The 21,658-nt window shown below is 43.7% G+C and overlaps 1 protein-coding gene across 2 annotated transcripts in view; it reads right to left on the bottom strand.

Annotated features, from left to right (window-relative positions):
- Window positions 1-21,658, bottom strand: part of YPEL2 (yippee like 2) — a 97,126-nt gene that overhangs the window by 34,932 nt on the left and 40,536 nt on the right. Inside the window, exons 5-9 of one of the 2 annotated variants that reach the window (XM_065418119.1) lie at window positions 16,923-16,966; window positions 15,995-16,103; window positions 14,820-15,060; window positions 13,230-13,268; window positions 8,973-9,023 (exon numbers count right to left, since the gene is read on the bottom strand). In XM_065418119.1, the coding sequence (XP_065274191.1) occupies window positions 14,971-15,060; window positions 15,995-16,103; window positions 16,923-16,966 (243 nt within the window). In that variant the 3' untranslated portion in view covers window positions 8,973-9,023; window positions 13,230-13,268; window positions 14,820-14,970. Of the gene's footprint in view, window positions 1-8,972; window positions 9,024-9,558; window positions 9,684-13,229; window positions 13,269-14,819; window positions 15,061-15,994; window positions 16,104-16,922; window positions 16,967-21,658 lie in introns of those variants that run through there. The other variant, XM_065418120.1, reaches the window with a different exon arrangement.

Here is a 21,658-nt window from a genome sequence, read left to right as displayed (position 1 = left end):
TTGGGATAGTGTCTGCCTAAGAGCCTGAGTTAATTCTGCAGTGAAGACAGATCCCAAGTCTCTGCCCTTTGTATTCTGCAGGCAGATATATTAATGCGGTGAGAACATGGGATCTGGAGTGTCTGTGTGTGGGGTGCTGTTTAGCTCAGTGTCTCTCCCCCCACTCCCCCCTTGAAGGCTTACTGGGTGGTGTGATAGTGTTAGTACATTTATAACAGGTTATTTTTGGCTTTTGGGAACTTCAAAAAGAAAGATTTTTGGATAGTAAACTTGAGATTTTTGTTCCCTCTTACAGCTGCTTTAAAACTGAAGTGAGTGAAATGAGACTGAACCTTTTTGAAACCAGGGATTATGGGAATGTAGCTTTTCACTATGAAAGTTAAGTCACCATCCAGGCTGCTGCTGGTGTCTCTCTTCTATGTTCTTTGACTGTGGTATGTCTGGTATTAGCAGCAACACATAAAATCCTGCTAGCCCTCAAACTTAAACAAGGTCCCCTTTAATTAATACTGTGGTAATGCCCAGAGGCCCCAAATGAGGACAGGGCCCCATTGTGCTAGGAACTGTACAGAAACATACGAGATGGTCCCTGCCCCAAAGAGATTATAATCTAGATAGATGAGACAAGTAAACAGTGGGAGATAGAGACATAGAGATGTGAAGTGATTTTCCCAAGATCACACTACAGGTCAGTGGCAGAGCTGGGTTAATACCCCATAAATTTTACAGGCTGAACATTCCTGATCAGACTCCTTGTGTCATATTGGGTGTCTTAGGGACGTGTGACCAGAAGGCTTCTGCCAAGTGTGGTGGGATGTATCAGCCTTTCATTTGTAACCATAATTTATTGCGTAACCAAATAGTACCAGCTGATTGTATAGGGGAAACCCAGTCTCTTCCCCCCCCCCCCACACACACACACTATCCATGGGAGAGCGGCACTGTTGTCAAGCTGGCCTTTTGATGCAGTAATTACTTGCCTTGACAACAGGAGATGGAAACAGATAAAGCAAACAGAGTTTTTCAGCTTCTGGAGTAACTCAGCAGCAGCCATGTGTGTGTACAAGTTGTCTTCAGCGGGTTGTAGCAACAAGTCTAATTACAGAATGGAGGCTGAGGCCAGCTCTATGCTATGGGGATAACAGTGGCATAACTATGGTGCCATGGCTAGGCCGGCAAAACCCCAAAAGGGGTTTTTCTATTGCTATAGGAACACCATCTTCCTAAGCAATGGTAGCTAGGTTGACAGAATCATTCTTCTGTCAACCTAGCTGTGTCTACACCAGTGGTTGGGTCAACGTAGCAACAGCATGTTTGTTTGTTTTTTTACACCCCTGCCCTGAGTGCTGTAGCTATGTCAACCTAAACTTTAACTGTAGACCAGGCCTGAGAAATAGAGCTTCTAATATACATCCAGGGTTGGTTCACAGGTTACTGCTTGACACCCAAAGGATTGACATCATATTAATTGAAGATATCACCTTATTTAAAGCTTTGCAGGCTCCAGTGTGTATGGCAAAGGATTAAGAGGTACACTGAGGTCACGAACACTTAGTTCTCATGGATTTGGTTTCAGGGATTTATATCATACACTGCATCCCTCATGATGGTCCTATCGAGCCAAATGCATGGCTTGGTCAGAATCAGAACTTGGATGACATTGGGTTTGTTGGGCAGACACGTCGTATTGACCTCTCTGCTAGATGAGCCCATTTGCCGAGGCTGAACAATAACTGCTGTGTGTGTGCGGCTGTCTCTACACCAGCTCCCTCCTGCTGCAGCACAGTTTCTAATCTAGGCCAGGCCTTTCAGAGCAGATTCTTCAGCCCTCCTCCACTGAACCCTGCTCTCCCAAGTATCAGACAAATCCTCCTCTTTGGCTGGCTGAGCTCAGGTGAGCTTTCAGATGTCGCTTTGCACATCACAGCCTGCAGGCCCCCTCTCTGTTCCTGGAGCTCATTGTGAGTTCAGGACATTCAGCACCCTGCAGGAGTAGGCCCTCACTGCGTAGAGGGCCCCTTGCTTTCATGGTAAAGTCTAAGGACTTAGAGGCAGGCCCCTATGCATTCAGATGGAGAGTCCAGTTAAAGGATAGGATAGCATATCTAGGGCAGTCTATTGCCCAGTAAGACCTGTGTAGAGGGCAAGAGAGAATCCCATGTCATTTTCAGTGGTGGGGGTGGAACAGTTGCGTCAGCACTTTCAAAACAAGCTAAAATGAAGTGCTGTTCTAAATCTAATCAGATACAGTTTCAAATGGATTTTAGAACTGAGGTCAGCAAGAATCAGATACATTTTATAATGCTCATCTAGCTCCACAGAAGCAATTTTGGCCTTTAAGTTAGCAGCACTAAATCAGCTGAGAAAGTTGGCAGGTTGTGGTATCACCTAGTGAGAGGGATGACTCATAAAAATGCTACTATGTGCGTTTGAGATGAACACGGTCCTTCCATTATTCAAAGGAATTGCTCTAAATTATAATATTTTAAAAACTCGCAGTGTGCCTTCTTTTTCTCTAAATTACAAGCCTGGTGTATTCAGCCACGGGTGCTGATCTTGGTTTCCTTCCACTGTCACCTCTGCTTCTGGTCCATGTGAGCTGACCGCAGGGAAATCCCTCTCTTTTAATTTCTCTCTCTCTCATCGTCTGACCTCGCCTTTCCTGGTGGACTTCTCTTTATTCTGCTACTATGATAGTTCATTCTCACAGCTGGTTCGGTCCCAGTTATGTTAATCAGACACACAACGGCCTTGAGAAAAGTCTGCTCCAAAGGAGCTCATGGGGAGATGCGGAATGGGTCGGCTTGTAAAGAGTGCTGTTTGACTTCCAGTCCAGCTCTTCCAGGAGGTGGAATTCACAGGTACAAGGGGCTCTGCTTAAGGTTAGGGACGGATGGGGCCTGAACTACAAAGACCAGACATTATTTGAGCCTTCCCAGAGTTTGATGGTGTTTGGACTTTAATCCACTTCTGCTTAAGATGGATGTTGGTTATTGAGCTGGACAAGAGACATTTCTCCTAACCCAAGCATTCTTGACTACAGTCACTTCCTGCACTAAGCTCTTCGGGGGAGGGACTGTCTTTTTGTTCTGTATTTGTACAGTGCCTAATACCATGGGGCCTTGGTCCATTACTGGGCTCCTAGGTGCTACAACAATATCAACAATGGTAACTGTGTAACACGCAGAGAATGGGTCCTCCTTTGCTTCCTTTTGTCCTCGGTGCCTTTCATCCTCCCCAATCCCTCTGCAACCTGATGATTCTATGAAGTACCCCTCACCATCTGCTCTTTCCCCAGCCTTCCTGCAGCTTCTCTTCCTTTGCTGAGGGCTTCCTGCATAGTGTTCCAGCATGATCAGCCTCTTCCCCACTGGTATTCCAGTGCCCTTCCCTCTCCTTTTGCCAATGTCTCCCCAACATGTCAGAACAGCCTTTCCCACCTGCCTCCCTGGACAACTCTGTAGCTTCCTCCATGGCTCTTTTGGGTGTCCCAGCCCCCTCAAATATATAAACCACATCCTGACCTAGCCCAGTATCCCTCCCCCATCCACTCCATCCTTTCCTTCCTTCATGATTCCCTGAACCCCCTCAGCAGCCTCCCTTCCCCAGCAACCTTCCAGACTAGCCCACCTCCCTCCGTGTTCCCACTGTGCTTCTCCCATCTCCATTGTGACCTCCTCAGAGCATCCCTGCCCCAGCTGACAGAGACTGGTTAAGCCAGACACATGGCCTTATTCTCATCAGGCTGGTCCTCTAACTCTGAGGGGAATGTTTACTCCCTGCCTGATTGTGGTTGCCGCTAGAAGGGCCTGTTAGGGGATGGCGTGAGGTCTAATGTTCCCACCCTTTCATTTTTCAGCCACAGGGGATGACGTAGGGCTCAGTATCCTACATTCTCTGGCTGGCAAGGAGACCAGAACCAGCACACAGGTGTCTTCTGTCTCCATGGAAACAGCTTTAAGCCTGGGTGCCTGGGGAGGGTTTTTTCACCCTGTTGTCAGGGAAATGCAAAGCTACAAGCAGCCTAGTAAAAATATAGGTTCTTTGGAGATGGAAGGAGAGAGAGAGTGGAAAGGTACTGCATCTGGGCATGTGGTAGACAACAGAAATTTGCCCTGGTGTAAAAATATTGATGTAGGTATATCAGTGCAAACCCCTAATGCAGACACAGCGCCCGTGCAAAATGGGACTTTGATTTTTGTAACTTAGCCTGGGTTGTCTGGTACACTGCGGTACAACATGTCTGCATTAGGAACTTGCATCACTGTGTCTTCATTGGTGGAAAAAACCTAATATAGACAGAGCACAAGTATTTTGGAAAAGATATAAACCCTTCTGCTTCAGGATGTAGGCATGAAGGGATGTAACCCCTTCTGTAATTCATCCTCTGCTGCAAACGTACCAAGGCAGAAACACAGATGCTTTCCTCCTGCTGCAACAGGTGATCTTACAAAACACAGCAATTTAAGGGTAACATGTCAGCTTTAAGTCTGAATTTCCTGGCTCTTGTCAATTTAAGCTAAACCATTAACTTTATTTTAACAGTGTGTGTGTGTGTGGATGGTTATTATGGAGCCATTAAAATAACACTTGAAAATTAATGAGCAGTTACAAGCAACAGATGTCCTATCCCCTGCCTATAAGGTGTGAGAATGGTACAGTGTTTGGAATAGTTTTTATAGCTGTTTCTGCTCCAAGAGCCAGATTGGTTAGAGAGCTTGTCATTCCTGTTATATCAATTAGGAAACTGCCCTTCAGTTTAATAACTTAAATGCAAAACAACAGCCCCAAAATACAGGGATATTCCTTTCTCATTCTTGTGCTAGATGATTTTTGCTAGTTGGCAGTTTTCTCCGCAGCTTTCTGTCTCAGGAGGGCTAATACACAAAGCATTGCACAAGGTCATTTTTTTATGGAAAAAAAGATGATCAGTGCAACTGGGGGAAAAAAGTGTTTAGTGGGACACCCAAGAGATATATATTATAGTATCTGAGAACCTGCTTGTAACAGGGTCTCCCCAAATCCTGCCTCAGTTCACCCACCATCCTGCAAGCAAACTCGCCAACCAGTGTCAATTAAGTTCTCACTAGCACCAGTATTTCTCTCTCTTTTCTGAAAGATGCTTTGAAACACAGACACAAGTCAGACAAACCAGGCCCTGCAGCCTGGCCCCTCCAAAGGCCTCTGCCTCCAAGGGCTGCTGTACCCATTGCATTGCACCTGCCCAAATCATTATGAACTGAGGGAATGCAGCACCTCACAAGACCTAGCTCTAACATGATCAAATATTTACTCAGGGCTTGACTGACACATTATAATCTGTCCTGAACCAGGCACTTAGCTGCACCACATCACAATTCCCTCCCTGGTTCCCCCCTTATTCCAAGTGTAGGGCTACATGATGCAGCAATGCACACCATGGGGGTGTGATTTCTAAAGCACACTAATGTGTCATGCACTATTTGGTCCATGTCAACGCCACTGCTGTGCACTAAAAGTTCCTTAGCATGCTTTAAATGTGTAGACAAGCCCAGAGACCATGCTGCCAGCTTGGCTGCGCTGGCCAAAGGCACAGCTTTGGACCTGCCTGCTCATATCCTGTCTCCCGGCCCTGGCTGAGTAACAGCAGCTCCGTGGAGGCTGCTCTTTCCCCTTGCTGTGATCGGCAGTACAACTAATCCCCTTACTTCTCTGCACATTGTGGTAAGGGTGTGGTCACAATGCTGACCTAGATGAGAACACTAGAAATGGGTCCAAGCTGCAAAGATTGGCTCCAGATCTGAGTTTCACCAGAACCTGAAGGCAATGGGATCTGGGCCCCTCATTAAAGAATTCATATAACATGATTAATTTGTAAAAAGTGCATTTAGGATAAATATCATTTAGTGAGTCATGGTCTCCCTAATGGTGAATGCAATTTACCAAACTGTCAGCCTCCTTTTGGTCATGTATTTAAAGGAGAGCTGTGTTTCTTGAATCCTGCTCTAAGGAGCAGCACCAGCATATTTTGCAGTTACAGAGCATCGTGGATCCTACAGATGAGTAAATGTGCTCCATATGAAATCGCTGTAGGAGAGGAAGGATTGTCCAGTGGTTAGGGCACCAGCCTTAGGACTCAGAAAACCCGGGTTCAAGTCCCTGCCCTGCCACAAACTTCTCTGTGACACTAGGGCTAGGTCTGCACTACAGGGGGGGGGGGTCGACCTAAGATACGTAACTTCAGCTACGTGAATAGTGTAGCTGAAGTTGCGTATTTTAGGTCGACTTACCTGGCTGTGAGGACGGCGGCGAGTCGACCGCTGCCACGCCGCCGTCGACTCCGCTTCTGCCTCTTGCCGCGGTGGATTTCCGGAGTCGACGGCAGAGCCATCGGGGATCGATTTTATCGCGTCTTCACTAGACGCGATAAGTCGATCCCCAATAGATCGATTGCTACCCGCCGATTCGGCGGGTAGTGAAGACGTGCCCTAGGCAAGTCACCTAAGGGCCTAAAGGTGCAGCCAGCTGGTGAGATTTTCAAAGCACCTGACTAATGATTTGGGAATGAATCAATGACTTTATAACAGAAGCTTTCACCCTTAGAAACGGTAGAATTGGGCCCATAAGAGCTTTCTTGACCATGTCAGCACTGCACTGATACCAGCCAGTGTGGCTATTTTTGGAAGGGCTCAGGACCCACAACTGGTTTGCTGCTGGATGCAGAAAATCTGGCCACTAGTTGTGGGTGCTGAGCATTAGAAAATTCACCCTTGAGCTCTTTCAAATATCTTTCCCTAAATTCTGCAGCACAGCGCAGAACTGGGGAAGGATTGTCTGAGGACTGTCTGTAGTTCCAGGAGCCAGGAATGTCATCTGGAGGGGCCAGAGCCGCAGCTGGGGTGAACTGTCGTAGCTCCATTGACTTCAGTGTAACTACAAGAGTTTACACAGATTGAGGAATTAATCTCTAGGACACTACACTTTTTTGGGGGGAGGGGTAGTAGGGGGACATCAAATTAATTAATTCCAATTACAGATCATTCTGAGATGCCAATTCTGCAGTCTTTACTCAGGCAAAATTCCCATTTAAGTCAGATTGGGGCCTCCTTCACGTACAATTCAGCCAAAATAATTTTATTTAAAAAGAGAGAGAGAGAGAGAGAGAGAGAGATTTGTGACACTCTAAGCCAATGGGCTCTCAACCTTTCCAGACTACGGTACCCCTTTCAGGAGTCTGATTTGTCTTGAGTACCCCCAAGTTTCACCTCACTTAAAAACTACTTGCTTACAAAATCAGACAAAAAGTATCTCAGCACGCTATTACTGAAAAATTGCTTCCTTTCTCATTTTTAACAATTATATAATAAATCAATTGGAATCTAAATATTGTACTTACCTTTCAGTGTATAGTATATAGAGCAGTATAAACAAGTCATTGTATGAATTTTTAGTTTGTACTGACTTCCCGCTAGTGCTTTTTATGTAGCCCGTTGTAAAACTAGGCAAGTATTTAGATGAGTTGATGAACACCCTGGAAGATCTCTGTGTGCCCCAGGGGTATATGTACCCCTGGCTGAGAACCATTGGCTAAGCATCTGCCCAAGTGAATTTGCCTCCTGGTGTCTGAAAGCTCAGCATTTGTTTGAAAGCTCGGCATTTGTTTCACCAAATCCCATTAACTACACTAATGCTTGATGAGTGACAAGATTAAATGTCTATGACAAACTTCTGACATTTGACTGTGTGGAAAGGGAAAGGCAGGACATGCTGCAATTAATGCCTTTGTGTACCTGTTAAATATTTGCTCTTACAACTTAAAACTGGCTGTACCTGAATATATGATAGGGACACAACCAAGTTGTTCAGGTTTGAAACGTAGATATTTGTTAATCAAAAAGAAGGGTGGGGAGAGATTTTACAAACCTCATGTGAGCAGAAACCTTTCAAGAGTATTTTTTTTCCCTTTTAATTTCAACAAAAGGAACGAAGAGAGCAGCCCTCCGCGAGCGACTGAGAATCACCAAATGAGGCTGGCCAGCTTGGTGTCACCATCCAGATTTTTTAAAAAGTGAACAGCTCTCAAGGGGAGTTTGGAGTGAGGAAGAACTGGAGGATCAGGCCTCCTGAGAGGGAAAGACGCCTTGAATTGGAAAGCATAAGAGGAGGATGTTAAAACCCTTCCCTCACACCATGTGAGAGACAAAATAAAGGTCCTGGAATTGGATTCACAGAGGCAAACCTCTGAACCTGTACGGAGCCCCATGGAAGTCTGTGTTGATCCGATTCTAGGATCAGGGCCTTATAACGTAAACTAGTCAGCAGGGGCTGTGGAGCACCATTTAAAGTGAAGGGGCCACAGTTTTGCCCCCTCCCGCCCCACCTTCCTCTTCTCCTCTCAGGTGCTCCCCCCTGACCCAGAAACAGATTGACCCCACTGACCCATGAGCCCCTTCACCCAACCCCCCAAATCTGAGTGAGTGGCATCGTGACCTGGTGCATAGGGTTGCAGTGCTGCTCAGGTTTGGCCCAGCCAAAAAGTGGTTTGGCCATGGCCTGAGAGACCACCCTCTGGGTCCGCAGCCTATGCTCTTTGAGACCGGGATTATATCTACCTCTGTGTTTGTACAATCCAAGTAGAGAGGCCTTGATCCTGCTTAGTGCCTGTAAGTTCCTACCATCACAATAACAGAATAAAAACAATAATTAATAATGATGATGGGAGGCAGATTGGTGTAGTGGACAGGCAGTGGGAGTCAGGAGACCTAGGTTCTAATCCTGGCTCTGCCAGTAACCAGCTGTGCGACCCTGGGTAAATCACTTCATCTGTGCCTTTTTTCCCCTCCCACCCTTCGTCTGTCCTGTCACATTAGATTGTAAACTCTTTGGGGCAGGGATTATGTTTGTCCAGCCCCTGGGACAATAGGGCCCTGACCTTGACTGGTCCAATTTTAATACAAATAACAATAATGTGATCTGGGTATTTTCAAACTTACAGGTCAACTGAATTCCGTCCCCTTTGGTCAGTTTCCACTTTGTTCGTGGTCCTAGGGACGAAAACAGAAAAGTAGATCCACACTTTTAATATTTGAAAACTTTATTTTCTCAAATGAGCACCAACACATATTGTAAATCTGACAAACAGTATGCTTCCCTCTAATACTGAAGAACTATGTACAATGTACAAAGACACAAAGAGGTGAAGACAAATTATCTAAAAACAAACAATTGCATTTATTACCGAAGCAATATGACCTGAAAGAATATGCCAAAAATATAGTTAAATCAAAACAAAGAAATAAAAGTATACACAGTTTGTAAACACAAGAGCATCAATAGACAGGCTGGTATTGGAAATATTGTCTCTTCATTTTGTCAGTGTGAAAGCATTCCCATTTCTTTATGAAAAACAAAACAAAGGATGTGTACAGTTTGTAACTACGAGAATAGCTTATTTGTGATTGTACCTTACACAACATCATTCTGCTTGCATTTAAATGTCAATTTTTTTGTTTTTATATTAAGTGTGATTTTATTTTCCCTTCCTGTTTGTTCTTTCAAAACAGGATTCTTCCAAATCAATGCGTAACATTTTTGTTTCTGAACGTTCCATTTCTCAGGCCTCTCATCTGGCAAGGAAAGCTCTTACTACTTAGCTGAGCTCTGCATTTCAAATCTGTTTACCCAACAGGATGCTTGTCCAAGAACTGGTTCATATAGAAACGAAATGCATGATTAATACACTCACATATCAATTAGGAAAACGCATACAGAGAAAATTCTTAGCTGATCCTCACAAGAACCACAGATTCCATGTGCAGGTTTTGTTGCCTTTAAAATGTGTGCACCAAAAAGAGAAAATAAAAGTGTGTGCAACAGTTACTCAGCACTGCAAATAGCTCCTTACTCAACAAAACACAGTCTAATGATTTGTGCTGTTGGTCCACTTTGAGATAAACAAGAAGACCAATGAAATAAAAATTAAGGGGGAGAGGGGAGGGAAAAAAAGACAAAGAGGGGAGGGGAAAGAACTTTACTGCCAGAGATGTAAACTTTTACTTTAATTCACTATGTAGCAGCCTGGTTTATTTATATTAAAAACAAAATTAAAACCAGGATCCACATCCAAAAATATTTGCAAAGCAAATTAGAATTCCTGATTAGTTAGAATTCTCCGTCCCCTGCCCCCATTGCCCCAAGCAATGGGAAATAAAGATTCTGAGGTTGCAACTTAAATTCACTTCCACATTCTAAATCTTCATTATTTATTTTATTCTAGCCAATACTGGTGCAAGAGAATATTTCAGGCCCAGATCCTGCAATCAGATCTACTTAGGCAGATCTACGCACTTACACGGAGCCCCACTGACATTAAAGAGACACCATGTAGGAATTAAGGTCTTCCCATGTGGATCCAATTGCAAGTCAGGGGCCTCAGGCACTGACTGAGGAAGGTACTGAAGCATGTGCATACCTTTAAACACACATGCATTCAGATGTGCTTAAAGACAGGTTTCAGAGTAGCAGCCGTGTTAGTCTGTATCCGCAAAAAGAACAGGAGTACTTGTGGCACCTTAGAGACTAACAAATTTATTAGAGCATAAGCTTTCGTGGGCTACAGCCCACTTCTTCGGATGCATATAGAGTGGAACATACATTGAGGAGATATATATACACACATACAGAGAGCATGAACAGGTGGGAGTTGTCTTACCAACTCTGAGAGGCCAATTAAGTAAGAGAAAAAAACTTTTGAAGTGATAATCAAGATAGCCCAGTACAGACAGTTTGATAAGAAGTGTGAGAATACAGAATACATACTGTATTCTCACACTTCTTATCAAACTGTCTGTACTGGGCTATCTTGATTATCACTTCAAAAGTTTTTTTCTCTTACTTAATTGGCCTCTCAGAGTTGGTAAGACAACTCCCACCTGTTCATGCTCTCTGTATGTGTGTATATATATCTCCTCAATGTATGTTCCACTCTATATGCATCCGAAGAAGTGGGCTGTAGCCCACGAAAGCTTATGCTCTAATAAATTTGTTAGTCTCTAAGGTGCCACAAGTACTCCTGTTCTTTTTGATGTGCTTAAAGTTACACACATGCTTCAGTACCTTCCTGAATGGGGGGCCTCTGTTTGTAACCTGGCAATGGCCTGTATAGGAGGTAATTTCTGCTGGATGGAACTAGAGGTTATTCGCCCTTTTTCTACCTAGTCCAGGTGAAAAGTGTAGCAACTTAAGAAAACAAACAGCATATATTTATGATTGTTGTTTCCCTTTAAGCATATTTTCCAACTAAGACAGAGGAAACAGTATAATTTAAAAACAAAACCCCAAAAAGTGCTCTCAGGGGTGGGTTCTGAGAAAACAGCACCAAATATATTATTTTTTTAAAAAATTAAAATATTATTTACAAAAGTATATTTCACAAGATAATGCTTATGTTCTGTATATATTATCATCTGAATATTTATTACAGGGTCACGATTCTACACAAGATAATCCGCCTGAGCAAAACATTTAAAACCTGCCAAAGTTTAGCTTTGGGATACACTGGCTCTGATGTAAACTCAGGGGTGCCCAGAATTTGCACTGCCCAAGGGCCTTGGTGGCAGCTTGCTAGAAACTAAGGAGGGGGGCAGAAAATGGAGCAAAACTTGCAGTTTTCATCTTCGCTGAGGCTGCCACCCATGGAGACTACAAATCCCAGTATGCAGTGCTCCACTGTGATCTGGACATTGAATGCTGGGACATGCTCGCTCTCTGTACTGCAGCTCCATCTTGGAAACGAAGGGCATGCCTTGCCCACCCTTCGATGTAACTAACTGGCTACCGTTAACTGACTCGACCAATGAGATGCAAGTGGTGTGATTCTTTGGCTATGTTCTGAATATATTGTTTTGCAACTAATCAACTGAGAATGCCCTGATTGTTATAGCCTATAAATTTCATCACTCTGTTTTGTTTTCAACTCCCAATACTATCATATGTCTTAATACAGCAGGTCACAGATGAGTTAACAGTGGACCTTACATCATAAGAAGCACTTTAGGTTTAGCTGACACATGAGGGAGAACAAATATTAAATGAGTCTAGCAGGCCATTTTTACTTATCTCTTTATACAGTGTATAAAAATCAACCTACAGTCAAGTGTGTGCCTGCGTGTGCGCGCGTGTGCACATGTGCGTGCGTTCGTGCATTTTCCATACCAGGATTTGGGGATCTGGGCCCAGGCCTCAACTGATTGAAACCGGTATAGCACCATGGAAGTAAAGGAAACTAAGCCAATTTACATTAACTGAGGATCTGGCCACAAATATTCAAATTTACAGTGGTCGCCATAAAAAATGCAATTTATGTAAATTGTTACTGCGTATTGCCGTCTGAGATATTACTTCTTGTTCTTAGTACACAAAGAATAAAAATTGTTGCATCTGACACCATTCTGTGCCCTTATTTTTAAGAGGTACAGTGTATCCTACACTAATGGTGCAAAAAATTACAATTTACAGGGGTAACTCTGCAGTATTTGAGACTGAATACTGGGAGATTATTATAGGCATGTTGACTTTTTATTCACGATCACTGTAGTGCATAAAATTATACTTATTCAGGGAAGATTAGCAGAGTCTAGGTATGGCTCTGTATCCCATCTGCACACAAGCTGTTGTGGGTTATCCCTTATTTCTCCCATTTCAGATTAGATCCCTTTAAAGACGGTTTTCAGGGAAAGAGAAGAGCTTTTCAAAGAAAGCAAATAACTCCTTACTGGCCAAAACCAACAAAACGTTGAGTGGAAAGGGCAATGAAGAGAAGGCCAATGCCAGAGTCAACAAGCTAATGGGTACTGAGGAATTCTTTTTGTTGAAGGTAGCGGTGATGGAGGGGAATGAGGATGATGGAAGTAGAGTCTAGCAGAAGTCAAAGATGAAGTGGTCTTGTTATTCACCTCAGATAGGGTGAAGGCAGAAGCCATCTCCTAACACAATGGCCAAAGAGGGCATTCGGTACATCCCTTCCAGAAGTAAAACTCAGTCTCCATCTTGTCACCTACTTCTGGGTAATAACCAAATGTTACCAGTGATGCCATGGACACCACACTCATCTAGTGAGCAGGAGAGAAAACACCCACTTTTCACATAAGCTATTCAGGTTTTAAGCACTGGTACTGAACATAGACGTCTAATCGCACTTCTAACTAGCCTCTCTCTCTGCATTCCTCCCTCCCCCCCACCTCCCCACTTACCAGCAAATGTGATTTTGAAATCCTCTCAACTCTGCTAACCTGAATATTGGAAAAAAAGGCGGCATTAGGTTCTAATCATCAGAAGGTTCAATTTCATAAGGAGCTATGAATCCCTGCACATTATTTTTCACTCCCTGGATTGAGAGGGATTTCCCCCAGAGAATTAACCTACTTCGAAAGAATTCCACAAACAAAAAGAATTCACTCGATGGATAATACTAATTCAGTTAAACAGTCTTGTGTTCTGCACCAGATACTGACTGAACTGTTGTAGAGGAAGCTTTGCACTGTCATTTATGTGTACACTATCTTCTTTTATACACATTCTCCCCCTCTCCCACACCAACAACATAAAGATGGTCCATAAAAATTAATTTACAAAAATTAAAGTAGGACTTGTCCGCTGCAGTTAGATGTCGAAATCTCTTCTCCCCCTACAACTCCGAGGCTACCCCATTTGGGGGATGCTAAGTTTCAGTCTTCCAGAGTATGAAACAGGTTTTTTAAAACACCAGGAGTCGAGGTTGGGAGGGATACATCAGGGCTTGAAATAGCCACCTGTGAAACATGATATTAACAACCACCAGAGCCACTAACTATTCCATCACATCTCTGATGGATTCAAAGAGTGGAGATGATGGCTGGAGTCTGAAGTTTTAGAGATCCTATTAAAGCCATTTTCCCATTACATATTAGGATGACTGGATCCCAAGCTATAACATTGCCAATGGTAAACAGATTCGCCCTAACGGCACACAGTAAGGATTGGAAAATTAAGATGGCATCATGTTTCTGAGTTTGCCTACAGCCCTCTCCCCCTACATATTTTCCTAGCACATGCCCGTGTTCTTGCATGTCTGTCATATCTTCTAAACTGCAGCACCAGCCCCACTACATTACATGATTTGACTCCTCCTCTCTCAGTTGCCCAGGATCAGAATTTTGTTTCCCCAGCAGTGCTGAGGTCGTAGCCATGCTCTGATGGGACGGTTTGCCCATCCGCTATGAAACAGGAGGAGGGAGAAGCAGAAGGAGAGAGCTTGGGGAATCTCTATAGCCATCAAGCTCTACAACAAGAAGTTCACAAAAGGCGACTGTGTGAATAGTATGAAACAACCTATCAAAAGATGGAATTGCACATCAGTTTCAGGAATTAGCTAGCAAGGGGCTTTTGGTTACGACTTGTGCTCAGCCAGCTTAATCTGGAGCTCTGCTTCTGGAACAGCAGGTTCGAGATTCAGAGAGAACGCAGTCATGAGGTATATTTCTGTCCATAGTTTCAAGCCTTGGTTACCAGGACTTAAAGGAAAAGCAGTTTCGTTCCTGCTTACTTCCCCTCCTGCCCCCGTCCCCTTCTTCTCTCCTCCTGCCCAAAACTCTGGTCTCCCTCCCACACTGAGACCCTCTGATAAAATGCCAACGAAGAGCCAACTTCAGTTTGTACTTTGACATTCATAAACATGGAATGCTGTCAGGCATTTGGTGCATTCTCTTAGCCAACGCCAGAACATAGAGAGAAGCAGCCAGGGTCAATTCACAAACAGATAAAAAGCAAAGAGACGGAGAGACAGAAATTTAGAGGCCAGTCACCAATAAAGATGGAGAAGGGTGTGAAGATGCTCCCAAATGGCAGAGCCTCTAAATGCATGGAACCAAGCGTTCGGTCACTCTCTCACTCTTGGATATAATGTTCTGTTGGATGGCATTCTCTTACACGCTGGTTTGGCTGGGCTCTTCCCATTCAATCCCAGCCATTATCCTTGATCATGTGAGCTAGTTCAATGATGTATTTGCCTTCTTTATACTTCTGGCTGCTCTCAAAAGCATGTTCCTAAAAAAACAAAAAACAAAAAAAAACACACACAGAGAAGGTGGAGTTAGCAGGAGACTTGAGACGTATGGAAAAGAAAGTGCAGTCTAGTGATTAGAGCAGGGGTCTGGGAGTCAGGAGTCATGCATTCCACTCTCAGCTCTGGGGCACAGAGCGCAGGATTATGGGACCCTGTTAACTTTCAGGAAACTTTTTGTTTTCAGGAATCCTAGACTCTAGTCCCACTCACACTACTGGCTCACAGGTATCTGGACTTCGGTAAGTCCCTTAATCTCTCGCTGCCTCCTGTTAGACCAGGGTTCTCAAACTATTTCCATAGTCTATACTACATCTTTATAAAGAGATTACCTTGTGGACACCTCTCGTCCCAAATGCGTAACATCCCTACAGCAGCTCAAATAATTGCTTATATGAAAAAGTAACATTAGGAATGCATCTAATTCATTTTTAGCTGTCTTTCATGTGAGTTACCAGTGGAAACACAGTGAAGAAATCAGGATCATGTGACCAGCCACCTCTCTGCAGGCCACCAGCAAGTGCTCCACGGATCACAGTTTGGGAACTATTCAGTTCAACTAGAGTATAGCGTCACTGCAGTTGGGAGTGTGTCTCCCAGCCCAAATAGACAGACATGTACTAGCTCCACTTCAGCTAGTGTGCTAAAAACAGCAGTGTGGACACTGGGACACGAGCAGTGACTATGTATAGTAACTTATGGCCTCTGGCACAAAGAGCTTACCGTCTAAATATCCAAGACAGACAAAAGGTGTCCGGAAAAACAGAGGCACAGAGAGGGGACTCAGTAGATCAGCTGAAGAGCCAGGAATAGAATCCAGGTTTCCGACTCCCACTTCAGCGGTCTGCCTCATTATACACACACCTTCAAAAAGGGATAGGGACAAATGCATCCGCACGAACAATAAACGATACTCACATATTTCCAGCCCAGTGTGGTTTTGCAGTTTTCACAATAAATGTCTGCAACTGCGTGTAATCCTGTTAGTAACACCCGCTCCTCTGCGGGGCCGCAACCCACATTAACTCTGAGAGGGAAGGGAAGAGAAAGATATGGTTCCTATCAAAGTATTGCTTCCTTTTTGCACACTGCAAGAACCTTTGCAGCAATTTTGTTACCGTACTGGAAAATATAAACTGGAATCTCTAATAATAAATTCTACAGCTATTCTAAAAATAGAAGTTTCCTTTCACAAGAAATTTTGATACTTCAAAATTATGTTCTGTTCATATCAGAATGAAGAGATGAAATATTGAATATTTTCACTCAAAGAAAAATTCCTAAAAACACTGAGCTGGAGAATTTCAATGTTTTCTACTGAAATGAAATAATTCAACATTTCAGAGTGAAATTTTCATTTTGAATTTGAAATGAAATTTTTCATTTTGATTTTCGCGAATGGAAAACAGGACATTTTTGTTGAAATCCACGTATTCCCAAGGCAAATGCTGATTTCCTGAAAACCATATTGTCTAAAGGAGATTCTTTTCAATAAAAATGATTTGCCAGCTCTAAAAAAAGGCACTAGTATTTAGCACTTATATACTTCTTTATATTTACAAAGCTTTGATTGATTGGTCCTCACTACATCCCCTGAGAAGTGATTATTTCTCAATCCCATGACAAAAAAACCTCTTATTCCAGCCCCTTATCTGAAACCTAAAGGCAAAGTCAAGTGTGAATTAGTGCTGTTTCCTTTCAGTCACTCTAAAGCAATGATGCAAGCTCAAAAGTCAGTGCCTTTCAGTCACAAAAAAGGCAACTCTTTCTCCTTATTTTAACCTCAGGGTGATATATATTTGTATCCCAAAAGATGGAGCAATGACATTTATGAAGTAACACTCACACTGAATTGAAGAGGTATGCTCGCCCTTGGCTTCCTTGAAAGGACTAAAAGGCAAGAAAACAGAAATCAGTCGGTTGATAGGAAGCCATCCTGTGCATGAACAGTACCCAGATAGCAACGTTATTGACTTCAAAGGGAAGTTGGAGCCACTGATAGTGGAGTTCTGAGAAATGCACATTATTACAGTATGCAAGATGGAGAAGGCAGAGAATGAAACATCCGTGGAAGAGGAGAGCTGATTAATGAAGGTCTGTCCTGGAAATGGAAATGAAAAGTGAACCAGCCTGTCTCAAATTCTAATGCATGCACATTTTAAAAGGGACACTGGCAGCCTACTTGGAACCTTACCTGCTTAATTATTACTTGAGATTATCAGCCCTCGCAGCACTGTGAAAATCCAATGTACTTTTCACAAATTAAACTCTATGTTTGTTTGTTTTCTGCATTCCGGTAAAAACTAAAAGTTGGTCAGTTTCACTTCCTGGTTCTCTCGCACCAGTTCAATGCCATTGCTTATGGGTTTCCAATCTCAAACAAACCTTACCCCAAATTATTACTTTAAATTCCGTTTCTAAAAACAAAACCTAAAATTTGGACCTAAGCTACCTGACAGCATCGCTTCAATATTTCGAACACGGCTCTGACAGTTTGAAGTGCCTCCATCCATGAAGGAGGCGCAGAAATACATTTTACTATTATTTATTTGTATCCCCATCAGGGACCAGGGCAGCATTGTGCTATGTGCTGTACACGTATATATTGAAAAAGACAATCTCTGGTCCAATGAGCTGACAAGCTAAGACCCCAGTCTTGCAAAGCTTTATGCAGATACTTAAATGTATGCACTCTAAGCAGCCCCATAGATGCCAATGGGATTACTTACAATGCATAGTTAAGCGCCTTTCTAAGGCCAGGTCTACACTACAAATTTATATCAGTAAAATTACATTGCTCAGGGGTGTGAAAAATCCACAGCCCTAAGCAACTCAGTTATACCAGTCTAACCCCCGAGATTCTCCCGTTGATTTAGCAACCACCTCTTGCAGAGGTGGATTAACTATACTGATGGGAGAAGCTCTCCCGTTGGTGTAGTAGCATCTTCACTAAAGCGTTACAGTAGTGCAGCTGTGCCGCTGCAGCTTTTAAAGTGTAAACCTGCCCTGAGTCTTTTCAGGATCAGGGCCTAAACATATGACAAGAGACAGCTGAGTAGAGAGAAACAAACAAGGAAAGGGAAGGATAAGGGAGCAGTTAAACTGTCACATTTGGTAGCATTAGCAGCAATTGTGGCATTCCCAGTGCCTGGCCATATAACATTCACAATGATAAAACAGTATTTTGCAATGAAAGGTTGGAAGCAACGGCCACCTCTGACTGGGACACTTCAATAACACTGCTTCCAAGCACCTACAAGCTCCATTTGTGTCTGGCCTGTAATATTACCTGCAACAATGCCTCGCTGACAGGAGCAGCTAATAGTGGAGCAGTAATACAACCTGTGTTTTTAATGTGCTTTGACAAGTGCCCATTGAATTAAACATTTTGAACTTCCCCATAGTTCTCCCTCCTCACACCCGTTAACGTGAGGGAGGTGGTGTGGACTAGGTAATGACAAGGTAACATTACTCTGTTTATAGATGATATGATATGCACACCCAGTGATAAAGGTGTGGCATCCATAACCGTGCCCTGTAGAGGCATTAGTATTTTTTTGTTTTGTTTTGTTTATGACTGCTCTATTTGCAGGTTAAAGAGAAAAGGCAGGCTCAGGTCAGTGGAGCCAATACAAAGGGAGAGCTATTGGGTCAGAATGGGTAAAGGCTACTTTGCCAGGAGGACAGCTTTCAAGATTTAAATGAATTTTATCCCCTTAGCAATTTGTTTCATTCACGGGGATGTGAACAGCTGGCAGCAGAGGGGCTGGCTCCAACTGACACAGAAGGGATCACTTGGAAAGTCTCTATGGAGAGACTTCCCTACACAAGGTCCTGTTCTTCCGTGAAGCTGCTCCCAGGAATTCACTCAGCAAGATTCACGACAGGGCACGGCAAATGCCAAAGTGCCCATGGTCCCCCAGACAGCAAGGCCACAACCCAGCCGCAGTGCCTTGTGCCACACTGTACTCTTCATGCCATGTAATTTACGCTAACACAATGCATCTCTCTCTCTCCTTCTAGTGGATAAGCCACATATAAAGGTTTACGATGTTGATGCATCCAAGCTAACAGTCCCAGTCCTTTAGCTTAGGCACTAGCAGCAGATGTTTTCAGATCCAGGGTTGCCAAATTCAATACCTACAGATGACCCCCAACAACGAAGGTCACTATATTCAGTTTAGGGAAGGCTCCATCTTCCCATAGAGAATGTAGCACATGGTCTAATGTTTGAAAATACAGAGTGATTGGAAATGTCAGATTAATCCAAGAGGTATTTCTTCTCTGCAAAAGCGTAGCTGTAAGTGTTGGTGGCACACAGCTCTTTAATGATCTTATCCAGAGAGAACCCCTGCATCACACATCCTATTCATTTCAAATACATGCAGGAGAAATTTACTGAACCGTGTATGAGATTAAATTCATTCAAGTCTGGGTTTAAACCCCCCTCGACAAGAGAACACGTTCCGCCCCCTCTGGCTGCAGCTCAGTGTATTTCTTGGCACTAAGCTACTTTTCAGTCACAGCACCATGGGGCCTGCGGAAAGATCTATGCCTGCAAGCATGCAGCAAGAGCCTTCCAGTCACTGACTGAAGGAGAGCATGTGGGGAAACCAGCGCTGTGGGGCAAGCTGACAAAACGCCATATCCAGCACTAGAGCTGCCTGAGGGGCTCAGATGGCAGCGATGGCGCTGCCAGCTACGGAGGAGCTGCCTGCCAAGATGATTCAGACAGAAGCCCAAGATTAGCTGCCAATGTTGGGGAAAAGAAGTTTGTGGGCTCGGAGAAGATGCCTGAGGCACCTCTGCGCTCTCTTGGCATAAGCCCTGGATCCTGTGCAGTGAGAAATGCCTCATTTCCCAGGAAGCAAATTAACTAGGACGCATGGCTCAAGCATGTTTGTGAAATTGTATTTATTAGAGCAGCTTCTTTAAATCTCTCCTCAGCACTGAAGTCCTGTATTGTTATTCTCATCTGTATGACACTGCACAATCTAACTGTATCTGAGCTGACAGTGCTACAGAATACTTGGTGTACTGAACACTATGCCAATGTTGGGTAAATAAAGATGGGATTCTGTAAGCTAATGGCCTTCATGCCAAGGCTGTCTCTCCCCTTTGGAAGGAATAAACTGGGACTGGCTCTGTGTTGTGCTCTACAATGACACGTGCAAAAGGCATTTATTCTCCAGGCTGCAAGGGCTGCATAGAGGTTCTATGAATTTGGATGGATGGATCCTGGGTGGGTGATATAGATCAAGCAGGAGGGATCCTCAGGGACAGAGGCCCTTGCCACTAATCAAAGCAGGATGAGAGCAGCTAAAACTCACTAACCTTCCACTCCCTCCCAGTAAATAGTTTTCCATAAACACCAAAGTGACTGAGTTTGCCAATAACAACAGCTATGGGAGCAGTGTTTTACTGGAACAGAAATAGCAGTTTCCATTATTGCTGGCTATCAGTCAGTCTTTAATAAAGAACAAAACCAAGCCCTTAAGCTTTGCGTCAGAGGCTCCCTGAACATTACTCCAGCCAATTACTAGAGGATTGTGGTGTCCTCCTGGTGGGCCCCCTCCTTCCACTTTAGGTCAGGACATGATCTCAAGGATCCTGAAGATCTCTGGGCCTTTTGTTCTGGAGAACCACTATTTTCTGTCAATAGCATCTCTACCTTATAGTGCCCCAAATGAAGCACTCATCCCCTGGTTTGAAGTATAGCCAATAATGCTCCACATAGTCACTATGCATAGTGCACCTATGGCAAAGGGCATCCACCAGCTTGAAGAGGTCACCAAAGGATGATCAACTTCACCAACTATCAGCCGTGGTTTTCCTACTTCACTTCCAGCCACAAGCTTGCAACTCTCACCTGAGTGTGCTGCCTTTATTGCCCACCCAAATACACTAATATTAGTCAGCAGCTGTTGCCTAAGGACGTTGCTGTCACTGAAGCGCACTCTCTTTACCATCAGTCTGTGGCCACTGCACAATCCTGTCACCTTCAGGGATGCCAGGCTGGAGCTTTCCCACATCCCAGCGCTCAGCATTTGGTGCTGCTGATGCTGTCTTTCAAGAAACATCCCCCCACCTCAGGGGGACTTTGCAAATGCAGATAGAGGGGAAGTGATAGAAAGGGAACAGGTATGTCATATTTTGGGCTTGTATCCTCAACACATTCCCTTTACAATCCAATAAAACCCAGTGGAGGGGCCAGAACCTCCTCTTTCTGTTCCATCTCTAGAAGGACTGATGTGCTGCAGTGATCATGTTGAAGTCACAGGAAAACTATCATATCCTAACCTAAGCAGACGTTCCCTGCACAGTCCCCCCCAAACTGTTCTGCAAACACATTTGCTTTGCATCAAGTAGTGACAGCCAGTAATGTGGATAGTTTCCACGTCATGCATTTTTTCAAAGCAGATTTTGTGATGTGAATTAAAATTAAAAACATTTATATTATATATCTATATCTATATAGATATATATAGATATATATACACACACAAAATCCAGACTTCTTCCCCTCTAAAATAACAGTTCCCGGAACATACTTTCCAATCCAACTCAAAGAAATGGAAAGGA

Source organism: Emys orbicularis, chromosome 17 (genome assembly GCF_028017835.1).
Source record: "Emys orbicularis isolate rEmyOrb1 chromosome 17, rEmyOrb1.hap1, whole genome shotgun sequence".
Classification (NCBI taxonomy): domain Eukaryota; kingdom Metazoa; phylum Chordata; order Testudines; family Emydidae; genus Emys; species Emys orbicularis.
Note: the sequence above shows the minus strand (reverse complement) of the source record. Positions and strands in the feature narration are given on the sequence as shown.